We start from the raw sequence: 21,892 nt of genomic DNA on the forward strand, positions 1-21,892 counted from the left end.
GTAATTATTCTTTGAAGTTTTATTATTTTGATTTAATCAATATATAATTTTATAGTAACTCCATTACCAGTGTTGGATTATTTGATTACGATATTCCTCAACCCTGATAATGGCACTGTTTTGTCTGGAAATCAGCAAGACGGTCCTAATGGCATTACTGGTAACGATGTGGCTTCTTAAAAATGTGTGAATCTTTTATTACGGAAAATAAATTTAAAAATTAAATAAATTCTAGTGATTGTCTCACCTACTTCCATATTTTTGTGATTTGATTTGTAATAAAAATTATAAAATAAATAAATTATAATAAAATAATTAATATTGTATCAGAAAAATAATACAAGCAATATTTATTAAAAAAGTAAACACATTACCAGACACTGCAATGTTTATTATATAGCATTGTTGTATTTACTTGTATTTATTTTGTAAACTGAAGAAAATGTTATATAAAGAAACGATTCGATGTTGTTGTTCATAACAAAAACAAAGCAAACATGGATTGCTATTATCAAACACTAATTGGTCTCTTTTTGGCTTCTGTAACTTATGGTAATTACACTTTAAAATTTATTTAATTTACTCTACTAGTAAATATTTTAGAAGTAATTCCTACATTTTTATTTTAGTTGCTGCACATCCATTGTGGTCTCCAGAAGTCAGTATATTCGGAATCGGTTGCTGTCCAAGTATCTTCTGATTAGAAATTAAACTATGGCTAAATTGAAAACTTGTAATACAATAAATAAAATGCAAATAAAATGAACCATAATAACAAATTTACGTATATTATTATTACATTTATAGTATATTAAGTATTCTTTGACTGACGACGCACGGTATTTATTCGGTCTTCTGCACCGCAAACAAATGCGCAGGCACAAACTCCACTCCGTGACTAAAGGCCGTGACTAAAATACTTTACTCACAACCTTTGCCCTCCGTTTTTAAAGTACTACTTTTTGTTTTTGGAAACCATTGCAAAACTGGCGCTTTAAAGGTGGAAGTATTAAAAAAAACGTTTGCATCGATTTTTTCTTCGATTTGGAAAAATCTAAAAATTACATGAGTTTTTGTCCGCAGTCCGATCAAAAATTGATTCTATCCACAGTCTGTGAACTTAAACTTTGCATATAGTATAAGATGTACTTTTCAAAAACTCATAAGCCAAAAGAAACGCCAATAAATCGATTGTAAATCAATGCAATACAATTATTGATATCCTGATCACTAATTATATTTTCTTATTGGGTAAATCGTATTTGTTTTTAAAATTGTATATGTACAAGTTATGTGCACATTCTTAAGCGCAACCTTAGGTAACCTGCATTGAAAGTCAGATTACATTATTTGTATTTAAAGAAAACAATACCTATATTACATATTTTACAAGTTAATGACATGTAAAGTAAGTAAGTTAAATGAGATGATTGTTATGTCTTGATTGGCTTATCTGAAAAGTCAGGTAAATATTGCATATATACTTTCGTCGATGTTAAATAAAATGCTATACATTAAGTTGCATTAAAATCTAGTATAAAATCTGACCGGATCCATCAGTTGATCATCACATCCTCCAGTTCCTTGGAACAGCAAGCAGCCAAGCAAATCAACAACACCAATAGCAACCACAACAACAAATACAATGCTTTTCCGATTTGTTTTATTAGCTGCTTGCATTTCATATGGTAAATAATTAGTTTTAACTATTTTAGTAAATAATTAATATCTATGGTGATATTGTTGTTGTAGCATTCCCAGCACCTGCATTACTGGATGGAGTAACAGACTTAGTAGATGATCTCCTAGATGGTCTGTTAGATCTCAGTCTAGGTTCAGGATCATCCGGATCATCTGGATCATCTGAACCTTCAAGTTCAAGTGAATCAGGATCGTGCCCTTTACCAACCAAAACACCTAAACCATGCACTGGATCCACTACAACTAAACCAACTTGTGGAACAACAACAACTAAGCCACCAACTACTACTACTCCTCCATGCACTACAACTACCAAGCCTCCAACTACTACAACAACCTGTCCTACAACAACCACAACAACTAAGCCTCCTACTACCACAACAACTTGCCCAACAACAACTACAACAACTAAGCCTCCTACAACAACTACTACTTGCCCTCCAACTACCACAACAACAACTTGCCCAACAACCACTACCACTACTAAGCCTCCAACTACAACAACAACATGCCCAACAACAACCACAACAACAAAGCCTCCCACAACCACACCCACATGCCCTCCAACCACCACTCCAACTATACCTCCTACTACAACGCCTACTTGCCCTACAACAACCAAGCCAACTGTGATAACAACTGTCCCAACACTCCCACCAACTGAGTGTCCTACCACTAAACCGCCAACTCTTCCACCGACAGAATGCCCTACAACGAAACCTACAAAACCTACATTGCCCTGTTAGTTGTATGAAATGAATTGAAAGTTAATTGTAATAATTACAAAAGCTAATATAATAAATACAAGCATGAATTTACAAATGATATATTTTCTTTTTATTATTTGTTATTTTTATTTACTATTGGGATTCTAAGTTAGATCTGATCACAAAAAACTACACAGATTGATTTACTAACTGCAACATTTCTATTAAACTATATTATTTATATCACAAAAGTTACGTTAGAAAAATATTTTGAAGCAATAATTTCTAAACCAATACAATTTTAGAAAATATATCAAATGATAAACATATAATTAAAATGTATTTTAAAAGAATGTTTGAAATAATAAAACTGCTTACAAATTTTAAAATAAGTCTATTTTCTGTTTACAAAAATAGTTTAAAATTTTAAATTATGAATAAATACCTAAATAATTTTTAATACTGGTCCAATTGCAGTAGAATTTTTTAGGCTTTCACATTTAAGATTCTTTTGGTCTACTTAGTAATTTTCAAATCGTTTTATTGTTTTTTATACTCAATTGTTTCACATAAGTGAAAGAGAACGCTTTAACTCTTATAAGTTATTGTTATGAAAGGATACCATATTCATAAAACCACGGCAAATCAATGACAATTAACTTATGTATATTAATATTCACTTTCACGTAAAACTATAGCTCAAACAATTGTTTAATAATCTGCATCAAATCGGTCATTGCCAGAAGTTTAACAATATCACATTTTAAAATAGTATATGTATAAATATTACACTCTTAAAAAACTTTAAATCAAATCAACATGTTAAATATTTAAATAGCAGTGCTATTCTTTATTCTTTATGTAACATACGTCAAAGAACAATTAAAATAGATTTAATCAAGAAACGTAAAAGAAACTTCCGTATTGCGTATGTTATCGAGTGATGCTACTTGTTATTAAACAAGATAATAAGTGTAAAGCAAACAGCTTTCAATGTATTATCAGATAGGAAAGAATTGTCTTTCATATTTATTCTATCTTTATACATATTTCTTTTGATTTGACGCAGTATATTGAACAATGAATGAAAAGGGCGTGGATTATTAATCAGGTATATAAACTGTTTATAACATGAGAGAAAACATCAGCTGCATCAGTTGCATCAGTAGCAGTAGTTTAGCTTTTTTGTAAAAGTTTTAAAACTGTTGTGTACCATTAACTGAACAAGATGCTTGTTTCATTTGTTTTGTTGTCATTATGCATCAGCAACGGTAAAATATTTATTTTATAATTTATTTTTTATATGTTTATGTTGATAATATTTTAATATAGTTTGGACGGCGCCAACCACAATACTGGGTTTTCCAATTGATAATCATCACGGGGATCCATGGTGGCACCCACCTACAACAACCAACCCCAAACCTACCTCAAGTTGTGATCACACCACAACGAAGCCCACTACTACTACCAAACCACCAACTACACCTTGTGGGACGACTACCAAGAAGCCCACGACTGGTGTCACAACAACAAAACCAACTGTAACAACCACAACTACTAAAAAGCCTACTACAACACCTCACTGTGGAACTACAACAAAACCAACTACCACCACACATCCAACAACTACCAAACCAACAGTAACAACCACAACTACGAAAAAACCTACCACAACAACGCCTTGTGGAACTACTACCAAACCAACTGTAACAACCACTACTACCAAGAAACCAACTACAACAACTCCCTGTGGAACTACAACTAAACCTACTGTTACTACCACGCATCCAACAACTACCAAACCAACCGTAACAACAACAACTACGAAAAAACCAACCACTACAACGCCTTGTGGAACTACTACCAAACCTACCATAACAACAACTACTACAAAAAAACCAACCACTACAACGCCTTGTGGAACTACAACTAAACCTACAACAAAGCCTACCACAACTACAAAACCAACAGTTACCACAACCACTACTAAAAAACCAACTACAACAACCCCCTGTGGAACTACTACTACTACTAAACCCACTACCACAAAGCCAACGGTAACCACTACAACAACAAAGCCAACTACAACCACAAAACCAACAGTTACCACAACCACTACTAAAAAACCAACTACAACAACCCCCTGTGGAACTACTACTACTAAACCCACTACCACAAAGCCAACGGTAACTACTACAACAACAAAACCTACCACAACTACAAAACCAACTGTAACAACAACAACTACAAAAAAACCTACAACAACTACGCCTTGTGGAACTACTACTAAACCAACGGTTACCACAACAACAACAAAGCCTACTACAACTACAAAACCAACTATAACAACAACAACCACAAAGAAACCAACTACAACCACACCTTGTGGAACTACAACTAAACCCACAACCACAAAACCGACGGTAACCACCACAACAACAAAACCTACCACAACTACAAAACCAACTGTAACCACTACAACTACTAAAAAACCAACTACGACAACTCCCTGCGGAACTACCACTACAACTAAACCCACAACCACAAAACCAACGGTAACCACTACAACAACAAAACCAACCACAACTACAAAACCAACAGTTACAACAACCACAACAAAGAAGCCTACCACCACCACTCCTTGTGGAACCACCACAACAACAAAGCCTACCACAACTACAAAACCAACAACGACAACAACAACCACAAAGAAGCCAACCACAACTCCTTCCTGTGGGACTACTACTACAACTAAACCCACAACCACTACAACAACAACAAAGCCCACTACAACTACAAAACCAACTGTAACAACTACAACTACTAAAAAACCTACTACAACAACCCCATGTGGAACTACTACTACTACAACTAAACCAACAGTAACCACTACAACAACGAAACCAACTACAACCACAAAACCAACAGTAACAACAACTACCACAAAAAAACCTACCACAACTCCTTCGTGCGGAACTACTACTACCACTAAACCCACAACCACTACGACAACAACAAAGCCTACCACAACTACAAAACCAACAATCACAACTACCACTACTAAAAAACCAACTACAACAACCCCATGTGGAACTACCACTACAACTAAACCCACAACTACCACCATAACAACAAAGCCTACTACAACTACAAAACCAACTGTTACCACCACCACCACAAAAAAACCAACCACAACTCCCTCATGTGGAACTACCACTACAACTAAACCCACAACCACTACAACAACAACCAAACCTACCACAACTACAAAACCAACTGTTACAACAACCACCACACAAAAACCAACCACAACTCCCTCATGTGCAACTACTACTACTACTAAACCAACAACAACAACCACAAAACCAACTGTTACAACTACCACTACCCAAAAGCCTACCACAACAACCCCCTGCGGAACAACAACCAAACCAACTGTAACTACAACAAAACCCATCACTACAACTCGCCCAACTTCTCCATGTGGATGCACCACCACAACCAGAAAACCAAACCACGATTCAGATTCTTCGTGTGACAACCACTCCTACAGTAACCCCTTCGACTCGTGGCCATTCAAACCAGGCAAACCAGGTAAACCAGGTAAACCAGGCAAACCAGATAGCTCATGCGAGGGTGGACACCATGGTTCCAGTAAGTAACCAAGTCAATTTAAAATACAATACGGAATACAGCTAAAACTCAATTATTACTTTAAATACAGATTCGGATGATAACTCTTCGGATAACAACAACAACAACAACAACAACAACAACAACCAGGGACACAATAAACCCAACAACTCATGCGATTGTGGTCATTGTGGCAACAATGATTCAAGTAAGTCAAGCGCATTCCCATAAAAGTATCAAATTCTAATAAATATCCGAAAATTCAGGTTCCGACGATAGTGCTTTGATCCATGTCGGCCACCTTCTCGGCAATACTCATGTTCTCAACAACGTGAACATTTTAGGTAACAACAAGAAGGGTGGATGCAAGTAATAAATTTAAAACATCGTACCTACCTATTTGTTATTAAATGAAACTGTATAAATCATAATATTTTAATTTGTGCAGACCTGAAATTCAGGGTATGCATATAATAAATAACACCAAATAATAATAATTTGAAATTATTTTATTTATTTTGATTAAATACCTCATCATAAATATATCAAGTTGAAAAATATAAATTAATTATCTGCGTATCCAGTAGATATCAGTGGCATCCGTGACCGTGGTGTCCATGATGGTGAGGATGATGTCCGCCATGGTTGCAGTTATTTACCGTGTGACTTGATACGCCCATTATGTTAGGATTATTGAGGGCATGCAGATCATTTAGGGCATCAACAACTGCTACACCGGCTACATTATGACCAGGTGCAGCCCTTACTAAAATTTAAAGAATCGCAAATATTATTTTCCATTAAAATAAAGGAAATAAATATTCTTACCTTGTGGCATGAAAGTAACAGCTGCAACTGCAAACACGAAGCAAATACAGAAGCTTTTCATCATGATCAAATTAAATGCTGAGTATTCAGAAGGTTGAATTGGATTGATCTTAACGTGCTCTAGCAGAATAATTTATACTCTTTCATTTTGTTTATTTTAATTTTTGTCTTTAAAAAATAATAAATATTTAAGTTAATTAAATTAAAATGCCTTTAATCTGAGTCAAAACAATAATATGTTTTTATTAAATGGCTTCATTGAGAATTCTTTCATTTATCCATGCTGTTAAACTTATAAAAATATTAATAATAAATAACAAATAGCCAGAATTGAATTAGTTTTATAAACTGAAACTGACAATGTCCTCAAGACAAAACATATTAATAAATATAATTGTCATTTATTAACATAGTCTAAGAGTCCGTGACGGCCCGACTTTCGTCATTATAGGAAAGATGAAAATGTTTCTATCTGTGTACCCAACACAGCTAAGAACGATCCCCAAATATGAAACCTGGATCGTGATTCATTTGGCAGTTAACAGCCAACAAAGCTCATTGCCAGACACCTGGTATGGTTCCAACCCCAGCCAGACATTCCTAAACTATAATATTTTTTATTTATACTTACGTCATATTAGGACAGTTGACTTTGAAATCGAAATTTATAAAGTTAATGATAAAAACGCGTGAAGATTTTTAGTGGAGAAAAACATCTTAGCGACATCTCCGAATGACTTAAAAAGTATGATTTGATTTCGACTCTTTGTTTATTGCCTTAAAATGTACCTACTATTAATAGGTGCCCAAAAATAAATTACTAAAGTTAGCATTTCTCAAAAAAATTGAAAGCATGCTGTACTATTTTGCTATCCAGTATCACACCAAAATGATTCGAGTGCCTTTGATTTAAAAGGTAATTCAAAATTTGCAATTTCCTATTTGTATGAAAACCATGATTTGTCAATAAACCAAAATAGCTCAGTTGGGAGAGCATTAGACTGAAGATCTAAAGGCCCCTAGTACAATCCTTGGTTTCGGCACGTCGCTTTTGTCAGAGATTTATCGTACAACTGGAAAATTTCGTTTTTATTGTGGTCTGCAAAATAAAACCCAGTATCTCCCGAATTATATGATTTTTTTATAGTTTCTCACCACCGTGTTAGATTTAAAGACTTCCCCTACATGATGCATACATTTGCAGCCCCCAAGCACTTCTGAAAATGCTCAAAAGTGTTTTTTTTTCGAAAGTAGCATTTATCATAAAGTATGTAAATATGGTGTAGAAAACTCCCTGTATCTTGGGAAGAAATTGACGTTTTTAAAGTTCGTCTCCACTATATTAAAGCTCAAGAGTTCTTCTGCTTGATGCATAGGTACCTTGTCAAACTTCTAGCCCGTTTAGAAGTACCCCAAAACTCTCCTTTTTTAAAGCTTGTCATTGCTATATTAAAGTTCAAGAATGTCTCTACACGATGCATGCCTATTCAATCTTACAGCACTTTCGAAAATGCCCTAAACTGCCTTTTTGTTTTTCGAACCATGTTTTAATTTTTTTTAAATACCAATTTTCAAAAGGCATTTCAGGGCACTTCCAAAAGGGGTGGAAGATTGGAAGGATATGCATCATGTAGAGGAATTCTTGAACTTTAAGCTGGCGATGATAAACTTTAAAAAAGTCAATTAGTTCGCAAGATACAAGGTGTTTTCCACATCATGTTTTCAATTTTTTTGAAAAATGCTAAGTTTTAAAGGGCATTTTAGGGCACTTTTAAAAGGGCTACTTTATGATAAATGCTACTTTCTATAAAAAAAACACTTTTGGGCATTTTCAGAAGTGCTAAGAGGCTGCAAATGTATGCATCATGTAGGGGAAGTCTTTAACTTTAACACGGTGGTGAGAAACTATAAAGAAATCATATAATTTGGGAGATACTGGGTTTTATTTTGCAGACCACAATAAAAACGAAATTTTCCAGTATTACGATAAATCTCTGACAAAAGCGACATGCCGAAACCAAGGATTGTACCAGGGGCCTTTAGATCTTCAGTCTAATGCTCTTCCAACTGAGCTATTTTGGTTTATTGGCAAAGGGTTGTTGCAATTATACTACACAAATCATGGTTTTCATACAAATAAGAAATTTCAAATTCTGAATAACATTTTAAATCAAAGACACTCAAATCATTATGGTAAAATTCCGGATGGCATAATGGTACAGCATGCTTTTCATTTTTTTTTTTTTGAAAAAAAGTTTTATGAAGGCTCATCTTGGAGAGAGTTTCTTGATGGACAATTGGAGGCGGAAAAACTGCAAGAACTTTAATTTTTTGTTTATTAATAGTTCATTTTAAGGCATTTTCTAAGGGTTTAGAATGATTGAAAAATAAAGATATAGAGAATCCTTTAAACTATAATATGGCGATAAAAAACTCAAATTAAGTAAATTAGTTCATTGATCTATAAACAGCATAACAGAATTTTTATAGTTTCTGTGATTCAGTACAATCACTCACACATCACGACCATGAACGATTCAATAGACAAAGAGTCGAATTCAAATTATACTTTTAAAGTAATTCCGAGATGACGCTAAGATATCCTTTTCCACTAAAAATCTTCTCGCGTTTTTATCATATCGTTGTTGTAAAGTTTTGTAAACATATACATTGGTTATCGCATCAACGCATTTTATAAATTTACATTTAGACAATTCAACTATCCTAATTTGACGAAGTGAAAATTTCTTTGGAGTCGTTGTGACTTCAAAATTCATGAAACGACATCATCTTTCCTAAAATCAGGGAAGTCTGGCCGTCACGAGCTCTTACTCTAACACGTTAACAATGAAAATAATTAAAAATTAACGTATTCGTATATAAATTGCGTATTCCTAAACGATAAAAATCAAGTATTTTCATATAATTTTTTTCTCCAATTCCACTTAATGATTATTTAATCATATATTGTAACAACTATGATATTTCATACATTCACAGAACTTATTTTCAGTAAAATATAACGTGTTGTAGTTATACTCTTAATTTATTTATATATTGTGTGAGACAACAACAAAAAACTAACTCACGTGATTATAAATAAATAATTGCTTTATTAACCACCTATACAATCATTGAAACGAATACAACAATGCATACATATTTTGTTCCCCGCTGACTAAACATGTCCAGTGTTTATCTCTTTATATTATTTGTATATTATGTAAAATTTGCAAATAGTGAGTTAATTATCCCTAACAATAATTCCGATCAACTTCTCTGTATCAAAAATATCTTGCTATCAATGAGTCTACAAAATAAAACAACTATGATAGTATATTCCACGGTAATAGATCAATACGACGAAGATGTATTAAAATTTATAGGAAACTTCACGAAACAAGTGATAATTCAGCAATTACCCAATAAAATAACTAATTATATACGTAGCATAATAATAATTGCGGTTAGTGTCGACGAAATATCGAATTTTGTGGCAAAATGGTCAAATTCAACCAGTTTTAATACTGATTGCAAATATTTAGTCATTTATTCAGGACCTGCTGGTGATATTGATCAAATATTAACAATACTGTGGCACGTACGTGCATATAAAGCAATAATCCACGATAAAGATGGTAATATTCACGCTCCAAAGAAGATATTATCACAAAACTGTAAACAAATTACTACTGAATTATTATCTAAATGTGAAAATTTAAATATAACTCTAGTACATGATGTATTCTTGAGAAATTATAGTTTTACGAATTGTACGTTCGATGTATTAGTTCCAAATGGCATAGCTCCATTCGGAATCAGAGATATCAACAATAATATACGAGTACGAGGAATGGAACCTGAGATATTGAATATTATTGCAAAACAAATGAATTTTAACCTACATTATGTGGAGCACAATTACACCACATATGGTTTAATAGGAAATGGAATCAATTGTTGTATGTTTGCTGCATTTTATCGTCGTGAAGCTGACATTATGCTTGGTTTACTTTTTGTCACTGAATTGGCATGGAAGTATTTCGATCCCAGCTCGCCGACTATTTACACCACTGCTAGTTTATTTGTACCGAAAGCTCAGAGACAATCACCATGGTTGGATATTACAAGAATATTCCATCCGGTTACTTGGTTGAGTTTTTTCGGTGCGTTTAATGCTTTAGTTTTGTTCAATATTTTATTTAAAATATTAACTCGCTCAGATCAGCATTTCACAATTAAAAAAGATGTTTGTGATAGTTTTTTTGAGATGCTTGCAATTGTAGTCACTGAAGGCATCAGATTACCAACATCTTCAGTTCAGAGAATAGTTATATTATCATGGGTTTTATTTTGCTTTGTTTTCTCTAGCTCATATGAAAGCACATTTATATCATTTCTTGTCAACCCGGTGTACGAGAAACAAATCAATACAATTCAGGATATTATCAAGAGTGGTATACCTGTGTATGGAAACGTAGCATCACGATACCCCTTTGATAAAGGGGGTGATCCAGCTGCTAAAGTGATGTTAAAGCAGGTCTTGATGAAACTGTAATACGACTGCTGGAAATTTCCGAATATAGAAACGGTGCTGTGGCGGCAAGCAGAGATCGTGTTCGATATGAAATGAAAAACAATAGAAAATTTTTTAACAAGGATCATTCTCCCGCTTTATACGAAATGAAACCTTATATGCGATATTATTTATGGGCTCTAATGCAACGAGGACTGCCGATTAGACAGGGTGTTAACTGGCATTTGTTAACCATGCACGAAACAGGCTTGATTGATCACATACAGAAGAATTATGCATTTGTGGATAAAAATGAAGTTTCAAAGCAATATTTTCCAATTCGTTTGGATAATATTCTAATGGCATTTTTTATTTACGTTGCGGGGTTGAGTGTAGCTCTTGGAGTTTTTACTATGGAATATTTTAACTCTAGCTGAAGTATATTATTTACGAATGTTGGTACAAATATGCTATAAAAGTTTTATTGTCAGATATGTACAATAAATGTAATAACATTTTATTAACAATTTAATGATGCATGTTTTATTTACATAAATTAAATACATGATAACTAAATAATTGTAAGATTATCAAAAATATTTTTTAATTTTTGTTCATTTTGGGCTAAATAACAGAGTAGTTTAAAGGCACTTCCTAAAGAATTCAAGAATGGAAAATGAATGCAAAGAAAATCAATTATAGTATTATTTTTATTAAATTTTCACTTGACTTGTTATCATTTGTTGTTTTGTGTACTCCCAAATAACCAAAGCACCAGCAACATGCACGTTCAGACTTCTAATCATACCAAATTGAGGGATTTCAACGCAGTGGTCCATTAAACCAATTAACGGAGCAGGAATTCCAGTACTTTCATTACTAAAACAAATAATAACATCATTCACATATATTATTACACATTAAAACGGTTTTACCCAAGAAGAAGTACGGTTTTCTCTTCAAATTTATAGCAATCCAACGGAGTACTTGATGACGTCTGTTCAACACCAAGAATTTTATAATTATCTTCTCTGCATCTGTTCAAAAACACTGGTAAATCCTGAACTTTAACTTCGGTTATCTTCAACCACTTCTCACTAGTCATACTCAAATTAACAAACTCTTTCCTTTCCACTGATTGAATGTTATCAACCACTAACATTTCCCCGCCGAAAATTTCACAAGTTCGTGATAATCCACCCAAGTTAGCAGCACTTTCAATCAGAGACGTAACAACAATAAGTTTGCCTCTGTTCTGAGGTTTATCATCTGTATTCAAAGCATCTTGCCATGGCACAATCTTCTTTTGTATATTATCATTTGATTCTGTTACTGACAATTCTTCAAATGAATTTAAATCAGTTGTTTCTTGTTCTTTTTGATTCTCAACTGAATATTTAGACCAATATTGTTTTATCTTGAAGTATTCCCATTCATATGGTGTGACATTACACACCTCAGGAATGTGCACTGTGACAATATAAATTAATTTCTTGTTATCCTTCCATGGCCTTTCTTTGTACACATAATCCATCATATCAAAATATAAATCGTCTTTAATTGTGGTTGACTTTGATGGCTGCATCAACCGCTTTGTAAATGGCATCGTATTTCTTGAATTTGAAATTGTGATGATGTCGATGGCACACTTCCCTGATAAGTTTCTGGGCGTAATATCGTAGTTTAAAATTTGGCCCCATTGTCCAGACCAGCACAGAATCAATCACTTTATGGCTAAACTCAGGGTTGTGTTTTAATAAATCCAAGCCGTAAATTACCGGCACTAGGCCCATTATGGTAGACAAATGTGTTTTGTTGAGTTTTCTATTGTTTCTAGCAATATTTCTAGCGCAGATTGTTCGTCTTTCATTAATTGGACTAATAAATACTGCATTAGTAATCTGACTGATGGTTGGTGACTCTCTTGAGCAAAACTTTCCATTAAAAACCCTCTTAGATCTAATTTTAATGGTGACTGAAGTATAATCTTCGGTAGCATGAAGATTAATATCTGCATGGTACGGAGTTTATGAAGATGTAACTAAAATCATTTTATTTAATATTTTAATTACAAATAAATTGTATATTTACCGTTGAGTCGGGGAAATATCTTTTATTGAATGTTTTCCGATAATGATCAAGTAAATAATTCACTGATTTGTGTATTTTCGTTGGATTTTCATCGAATAGAACATCTTCCAAAGCCCATTTTCGAATTTCAGCCGCACGGAAAAACGGACTAAAATAAACAACATTATTCATCAATAAAACTTAAAATTTTGTAGAATATATTGTAATAAATACCTTGGTGTGTGTATATCTAAATATATATCAGTACATATTTCATATTCGGCCCTAAAAACAATTAAAAATTAAAATTTCGTATGAAAATCAAAAAATATTTCACTTACCTTTCATTTTTATGCAATATAAAGTTGGGATATATCAAGAACTTGTACATTGGAAACAAATCAATATCAAAGTTTAAGTATTTAAAGTACATTGTAGTATAATAAATTACAAAATCTCCTGAGGCATCATTTTGGGAAATATCATATAACTTTTTCAATAAAAACTCCAAAACTTCTTTATTTATTGTTTTATAATTCAACGCTATACTCTAACTAAATACCTGATCGAATTTTCCACATCATCTCTTGCTTTCAAATAGAAAATCTTATTGCAAGCAATTTCCAAAAAACTTAAATTTCTACTATCAATATTCTCCATAATAAAATCAAAATTTCTATAAATTCTCACCAAGACATCATCGCGCTGACTATTGAAAAACTCTTCATAAACATTCAACAATCTTACAAAATGTTGTCTGCCAAAATTGGTAGGAATCTTAATCAATAAATTAACAAAATTCAATGCAAGACTAGGCAAAATTACTTCAGACTTATTTAAAATCTTGTTAAACCAATGATTATATACAACAGTATAGTTATTCTTGGTCATATAAAAAAGTACTTCGAAAGCAAGCAATTGTTGATTACAAGAAACAAGTTTATTCGAAGTTAAGATACCGATTGACTTTGAGACCAAATCATAACTAGGTTTATCCATATGTCGAATCGAATGAGCCTCTTCCTTCGAATCCAACCTTTCCATTAAATAATCTTGCAAATCTGAAGGTTTAACAAGATACAAATACGACAAACGATCCAGAACAATCGTGGCGTATTTTCTCTTTTTAAAATCCTGATATAAACCTTTCACAAGCAAATCCGGAACGTTTTTTCGCTCGGTGATCTCAATTAAGAAATCAACTTTGATTTTTATGTTTACAGTATTAGGATCTGATAAAAATCCTAGTAATTCTTGAATAAATTCATCTGGAACAGTCAACTTACTCATATTGATTAATTTTGTGGCATATCTGTAGTAGGCTTCATCCAACATAAGTTCTAAAATAATGTTTATGTATTTTGCAATCGAAACTTCTTCACACATTGTAATTTGATCTTTTAGTTTTGTAAATAAAATAAACATAACACCTTGCCTTATGTATTTATGAGGTAGTTTCTTGCAATTTCGGATTATTTCCAGTGTTATATTACAATCAAGATGTTTATTGTCAACTAAAACATGTTGATAAAAATTATAAAAAGCAACCGGGTTCCAGTTTACTCCTAAACTGTCTGATAGTAATTTTTCATACTTTTCTTGTGATAATTCTTTACAAAATTGCTGCAATCGATGTAAAATATGTTTACTTAACTTTGAATCGTCGTTTTTATTTAATGCAGTAAACATAGGACCAAAATCTAAATCAGTATCGTTATAATTCACCATAAAGTAGTTGAGTGTATAAAATGCAACTGTATTATTAGAGTGACCGAGGAATTTTTTGTAAATTATATTTAACCACATTGTAGGCAAGAACATCTTGTTTAGAAGACATAACGATGGTTGTATTAAATGTATCTGCTTTTCAATGGAAATATCTAAGAGAATACAAAAATAATCAAATGATTTATTATCTTCTGACAAAAGTGTGTTATTTATGTACTTATTATTGATTGTAACATTATAATGGCTTAAAATATTCAATGATAATTTCAATAGAAACATTGTTGATTTATATTTAAACCCTTCACTGGCAACTAATTCATGTACAAGTAATTCCCAAAATTGTTCTTGTTGCAAAATCTTTATGCCAGCTTCAGAAAATAAATAAGATGAAGATATTGATGATAAAAGTGTTAAAGATTTGTCACTGATGCATTTGCACCACACAACTTCAAGATTTTTGTTGTTTTTGCTTAGAAATGATGGTAAAATACTAGACACAAAACATTTGTGTTCCTCTTCTTCAGTATATGCATAATTCAAATAATTTGACAATAAGTTACTATTTATAAATTCTGTTTTAACAGGACATGAAAGTAAAGTGTTTATTATCTTTAAATTTATCAAATTTATTCTCATGGAGTGATTTTTGATTATCTTTTCATATTCATCTGTATTTGATTGTAATTGCAATGCACATTTGATAATTTTACAAATGTCTGTTATGTTTTCATGTGTGGCTTGATTTAGAATAAAATCTAATGAGAAGTTTTGTTTATTGTGAGTGCCTAGTTCTATGCCTTGTAAATAAAGTCTTAAGTTTATGTACAACCTTTGAAGATTTGTTTCTTTGGCGATATGTTCAAGACTTGGGATTCCATTGATTGGTATAAAATTAAATATTTCACTAATAGGAATTGATTCAGATGAAGTATTCATCGTGTATCACCAGTCAACAGTGTTTTAAGGTAAGAAGTCGGTAAAACTGAATAGAAAACGTGCATGGGAAGTGTACAGGCCGAAAGAAAGGTTAAAACGTTCAGTTGGTTGCATACAGAACGAGTAGATTGAAGTAATTTATTTAAAGTTGTGTAATAGCGTTGGCAGAGAGTTTCTCCTATAATAACTAGAATTTAATTAGAAATAAATTAGTTATAAACTAAAATAAATGTATAAATCATTATTAGTTCGTGTAAAACATTTTTTTAAATATCGCTCCTATCTATTGTTTTTAGTTTAGGAGATATTCGCAATTGAAAAAACTGTAATTGAAGAAAATCACAAATTAGCACTTTTAGTCATGATTTCTGAACTTTAACCTTACGAAATTTAATTAATTTCTTATCGTATTTTCCAAAGTTTCCTATTCTTTAATCCGTTGGTTGTTAGCGCTTTTAGTCTAGAAAATATTTGTTAAAATACTCTAAAAAACATGAAGCAACACTCATGATACATTTTTCCTTATGAATTATGTTCTCATCTCCTTTACTTCCAATTTAACTAACTTATCTTATAGAGAATTAGGCGTAGATTTAGAATCTTCAAACCTTTTCTCTTTATGGCTTTTAGTTTCTGTGAAAATCGCAATCAAAATGTATGAAAAACAGATTGAATAAAATCAAAGTTTTCTACTAAGTAAGAAGTTTATACATCGTAAAAACAAATCTTTTAGTTTGTTATTAGTTTTTGGTAAGTAGTTTCACGTATTCTTAGTCATTTGCACAAGCACATACGAGTAAGTGAATGAACATGTGAGAATAAAAACTCCGCGCATGAAACAACGACGAAGCGCGATTGGTTCATTAATAAGAAACACATCAGCGCCTTGATTAAAGTTTACTATAATAGGAAGTTGAAGGTGCGGCACGCTTACATACCCACCGCTTCCTCCAAACCTCCAAAGCTCTGTGAACATGTTCTTACGAGGTGTACATTTGCAATCAAATAAACACGGCGAGAGTATCAACTTTTCCTATCATCATTTTATTAATATCAATTTTTGGTTTTTCACTCACCTTCTGTCAATCCTTTACTTCAATAATATGGAAGTGGCAAATATCCTTCTTTCCAATACACGAAGTGGGGACGTTTCCACCACAGAATACAAGAATGGCATGAATGAAAGATTCATGAATGAACTCGTGAATAAACAACTAACCTGTGCAGAGTGTGCGTTTGTGCACAGATTTGTTACTTCGGGATCAATTGGGCGTGGTAGCTTAGCCGCATGTTTATGTTTTGTTGCTTTATTGCGTATTGCGAGCGTCGTGGGCACCCACGGCACCCAAGTATATATTAAGGTGTGTCGATACATCTGACATCTGATATCATATATACGCTGCGAGGATATCAAGATAAATATTTGTTTCAATAAAAACTGTTTCCTTTTTAAAAGGGCTAGATTCTCCAAACGCACAAGCAAATAAATTCTATTTTGTATAAAACCAGCACAGAATAACATTTCAGTTTATATGTCATGCAATATTTGCATGCTGATATTTTTATTTTGACATTTTCAAGAACAATAAAATAAATATTTATTTAATATTAGTATATGTGTTGTTTTATCAAAAATTGCAAGCGTGTTATCTCATGGCAGAGGTTTATTTGATTTTAAACATGTGTATATTCTAAGAAAGTTAACATTAATGATTGAGCACAGATTGCAATACAATCTCGAGGTCATTTCTTGTTGCGACATGAATAGGTCTGCATAACGCGCCTCCGCTTCCTCAATTTCGGATTCACTTTTAGTTACGTGGTATTGTGACATTACAATTCACATATGTTTAGCATAATTCTCATAAATGCTTTTATTTTAAATATTTCCAACATATTTTCTCCTAGAAAACAACGCAATAGTATTGAAACAATTTTTTCTCTTTAAAATTTACGGAAAACATTAAATTACGTGCTGACAAGATAAACATTTAATTATATTCTACACGCAATGTAATCAAATCGATTATGTTTGCACAATTTCATATAATTACACTTTCTAAATTTATAAATTTGTCCATCACCCTTTTGGTAATGATGATCGTCATGCATTTAACTCCATAATCTTAAAATCGTATAAATTATGAAGGTGTTTCTTTCCGATTCGAGCCCATTAATAACGAACGAAATAAAATCAAGACACGCACACTATAAACGTACCTTACACCGCCATAAATTATTGCACGTATTAATTTTTAATAAGGCTTCACAATGCAGAGAAAAACCGCTCGCATTCAATATTTACACTGGCCATTCAAGAGGCTAATTAATTAAAAATAAAATACAACAGATTTCGCATTGTTCTCTCTGAAAACTGATACGTTATTAAGAATATAGATCACAGGTGCAATGAATTATGATTCTTATAAACTCTATTGTTTATAATGTCCGGAAATGCTTCACTTGTTTTGGGTAGGGTCAACAAATTACACCTGGAATGACACTAAACTCAATCATTTCTTCGATACAGGTTGCGCCGTAATTATGAATGCTCAATTCTTTTCTCTGCTACGTTTGAACTTTAAACGTTGGCATTGTGCTGCTCAAGAAATTTAACAATTACCTGCGCACGCCTTCGGATTGAATGATGGTAACAGGTCCTTGGAACATCCGGTGCTTAAAACCAGCACAAACCTGTTCCTATTGTTAGCGACTAATTCTTTTTGCATTATACCTCCACACACAGTCACAAACATGCCCAAATAAGCGCTGGTATTAATAAAACATTATCTATGATGATTATCAGTATTAATTTGAAGTTAAAATATATATATTTATTCACATACTCGAGAATTTGCATGCATCGGTGTACGAATGCAACGAAAACGAACAACCGGACGGTTTTACTACGTTCAATAAGTCAGCTGTGATTTATAACACTCAAACATCCACGTATTGGTTCCTTATAGATAAAATAATTGCATTGTAATGGCTGGATGTATTCACGGATATAAATTATGCATGAGAACAGTATGCTAATTATAAACAAATTTGTTTTTATCGTTTTTCGCGTGTGGAAACACAGCGACATTTCATAGGTGAGTAAAAATGTAAATAATTAAAGATGCGAGGTCAGATATTAGGTCGCATCGGTAAAATTGATGAATTTCGTTGGGTTAAGAAAGATAGTGATTGACATTCGCCCACCTGCTGATTCTCTTCATCAGCGTTCAATGTGTTTTCACGCCTGATGGTTGTGATTGTTACACAAGCGCGGATCTTCTAACCACAAAGAGGTACCATACCGAGATGCTTATTACCTGAGGTTTTCGGTTATTAATTTCAATAAACGTCATTGCACGGCTTTTAAAACCTAAATATGCCCTAATTTAGTTTCTCGAGTTGATTTAATACACGGTTGGGAAAAACGGAATGAAATGCGCTTCGGTGGCTCGCTTACCTGCCCAGCATGTTATTTTATAGGCGGAGTCTAGAGCTACCGTATTGCGTGCCCCGGTTTGTCCGCTAAATTACCAATTAGACGTACCCACTAATTATCCACCGGCATTAAACTCAGAAGGATGCTTCGCTGAGCAATACCGGCCCATTTCGTGTTTCCAATCAGAATCACAATTACAATCACAATAAAATAAAAACTATCGTTTCTGATTGATATTATTTGTAAATAATTTTAAAATATGCAGAATACAAAAGATTGCGCCGTGCTCATTAAAATCTTGTTGGATTTTTCTTCGGAGTTCAATTAATCTACACAAAGCATGATAAATTATGCGCTCGAGTTAAAAATATCACCGATTGATTATATGAATATTTTATAGCTGGTAATCAGGCACGAATAAACATGATTTAGTTTTGAAAATGCGTAATCAGAGTAACGAAGCATTTATATTTATTATTTGTGCGTCGGTTCAAAATGTGGCTAATGTTTATTTTTTATTGAGAAGCGTCTGGAGCTGATTGAAGAATGCGATTAATATATAATGACAATCAATCATAGCATATTTATATGAGATTCTAGATATAAAAATAGGTAAAGTTTATAATAGTTTATTACATACCTAGAGTGGAAAACAAAAAATTACGTAAAATCTATTTTTACGTGAATTTCATTCATCTACGACCATAAAATTCTATTTTTTCTTGAAAATTGTGTTTCAAGTTGTTTTCCTCACTCCAATGTGGAAAACATTGTTTTCAAAGCCATCGTAATGTACAGAAAATAGTGTTTTCAAGACGAGATTAGATAAAAATGAATTTACAATGTAAAAAAACGGCAGTTTCAAAGAAGAATTTGTTATTATTAATTGATCTTTTCATCAGATGGCGTGCATATTAATAGGATTTCAAATAATATATTATATACCTAGAGTGGAAAACAATGAATCATAATGAAAATCTCAATGAAATATAATGAATTTTTGTAAAAATATAATTCATCTACAACCATAAAATTTAATATTTTTTAAAAACTGAGATTTTAAGATTTTTTTTTTCAAATTATTTTCCACACACTGATGTAGAAAACATTGTTTTCAACGCCACTGTACAGAAAATATTGTTTTCCACCATGAGATTAGATAAAAAATAAATTTACAACATAAAAACCTACCGTTCCAAGCAAGAATTTTGCGGAACCGATACACTGCTGTTATCAATAATAGATCTTTGTAAAAGACGGCGTGCATATTAATGGGCAACGAGTCGGGAGCCTGTAGCAAAACACCTGTGCATATACGAGCCTCCTAGATTCCGCCTTGAGCCAAATCTTCCACACACGTTAATGTATTGATGCATGGCATCTACTGCTGCAGCGAAATTCTCAGCTCGATTTCCAAGGACCCCCCAGGAATCCCGCACTCGTGCGGGCTCCTGCTGGATGGGCTCAAGGCCCAACATCGTTTCTCCCATTAGCTTCACCAGCTTCGATAAAATCACAAACCATCACGTGAACTCTTCGACTCCGCTAACGCTCTTCTTCAATCTTCGTTCTTGCCACATTCTAATAATAACCGCGGCCGAAAAGCATTTAAAATCGATGTGCATTCAAATCATTAATACCTTTCCGTCGCATTGCAATGCCATTAATCACAGCAAGAGAAAGATTTCATTAGTTTCTAGATTACGTTAAGGATTAAACAATATTTCGATATTGAAAAGCGAAAATGTCGAAAATATTCGGCCGGTATAATAAAACCGCGAGTGGTATTCAACTCGTGATTTATTTGTACTATTATGAATGCATTAGTCAAATCATGTCAAAGTTCGTCAGACGCCCCGCCAGTTACATATGAGTTATACCAAATGGTTTGTTTCATAGAGCAAAAGGCGGTACACAAGTTCTAAACACCACATGAACGCATCTTCGACATGTCGAAGAAGTTCCTTAGCACAGCGAGTGATTTTCGTCGGCCATCCAATTGAATTATTTATCAATCCAGAAAAAATTCAAAATTATCACAAAAATTAACTTAAAACTAATAAAAATTCATGTTACAAGTGTGCATGTGATCCGGTGGCATAATAAAAATGGCGAATAAGAAGAAATATTTTATTATCGCAATAAATAAGACGTGCGCCTTGAAAATTACGGTTATTACAAGCAACAACACCAGTAGCAGCATGCTCTAATCGTCTACCGGTTCATCGTGTGCAATTTATATCGACCACTCATTAGGCTTTCATGTATAGTGTATGAGTCTTCAGTTTTTTTGCAAACGAAGACGCTGCATGCAGCGCGCACACGCACCGA

At 33.0% G+C, this 21,892-nt stretch overlaps 3 protein-coding genes and 2 non-coding genes across 5 annotated transcripts; 2 read left to right on the plus strand and 3 right to left on the minus strand.

Annotated features, from left to right (window-relative positions):
- The first annotated feature begins 1,586 nt into the window (after window positions 1–1,586).
- On the plus strand, window positions 1,587–6,541 carry LOC135790804 (mucin-2-like). The gene is made up of 5 exons (XM_065301081.1): window positions 1,587–1,688; window positions 1,753–2,442; window positions 3,741–6,065; window positions 6,136–6,252; window positions 6,311–6,541. Exons 1-5 carry the CDS (start codon window positions 1,646–1,648, stop codon window positions 6,415–6,417), a joined length of 3,282 nt encoding a protein of 1,093 aa, XP_065157153.1. The 5' UTR covers window positions 1,587–1,645; the 3' UTR covers window positions 6,418–6,541.
- Window positions 6,542–7,842: 1,301 nt separating this feature from the next.
- TRNAF-GAA (transfer RNA phenylalanine (anticodon GAA)) lies at window positions 7,843–7,915 on the plus strand. The gene has a single exon. It is a non-coding gene; the product is annotated as a tRNA-Phe (tRNA).
- A 966-nt stretch (window positions 7,916–8,881) lies between these two features.
- On the minus strand, window positions 8,882–8,954 carry TRNAF-GAA (transfer RNA phenylalanine (anticodon GAA)). Its single transcript has one exon. It is a non-coding gene; the product is annotated as a tRNA-Phe (tRNA).
- A 3,126-nt stretch (window positions 8,955–12,080) lies between these two features.
- Window positions 12,081–13,933, minus strand: LOC135790946 (probable methyltransferase TARBP1). The gene is given in 7 exon segments (XM_065301245.1): window positions 12,081–12,267; window positions 12,324–12,962; window positions 12,964–13,210; window positions 13,213–13,429; window positions 13,480–13,627; window positions 13,693–13,743; window positions 13,800–13,933. Coding segments are annotated over 7 exon segments (1,560 nt in total). The 5' UTR covers window positions 13,892–13,933; the 3' UTR covers window positions 12,081–12,101.
- Window positions 13,934–13,949: 16 nt separating this feature from the next.
- On the minus strand, window positions 13,950–16,576 carry LOC135790945 (uncharacterized). The gene has a single exon (XM_065301244.1). It carries the CDS (start codon window positions 16,120–16,122, stop codon window positions 14,002–14,004), a length of 2,121 nt encoding a protein of 706 aa, XP_065157316.1. The 5' UTR covers window positions 16,123–16,576; the 3' UTR covers window positions 13,950–14,001.
- Window positions 16,577–21,892: the final 5,316 nt, after the last annotated feature.

Source organism: Atheta coriaria, unplaced genomic scaffold, assembly GCF_025399875.1.
Source record: "Atheta coriaria isolate IRGN ID8LTWV9N9 unplaced genomic scaffold, Caltech_Dcor_3.1 hic_scaffold_4_pilon, whole genome shotgun sequence".
NCBI classification, from domain to species: domain Eukaryota; kingdom Metazoa; phylum Arthropoda; class Insecta; order Coleoptera; family Staphylinidae; genus Dalotia; species Dalotia coriaria.

Coding starts and splice junctions, on each gene's coding strand:
- LOC135790945 (XM_065301244.1), bottom strand. CDS start 16,122: ATGAATACTTCATCTGAATCAATTCCTATTAGTGAAATATTTAATTTT.
- LOC135790804 (XM_065301081.1), top strand. CDS start 1,646: ATGCTTTTCCGATTTGTTTTATTAGCTGCTTGCATTTCATATG. Junction 6,066..6,135: donor GGGTGGACACCATGGTTCCA/GTAAGTAACCAA, acceptor CTTTAAATACAG/ATTCGGATGATAACTCTTCG. Junction 6,253..6,310: donor TTGTGGCAACAATGATTCAA/GTAAGTCAAGCG, acceptor CCGAAAATTCAG/GTTCCGACGATAGTGCTTTG.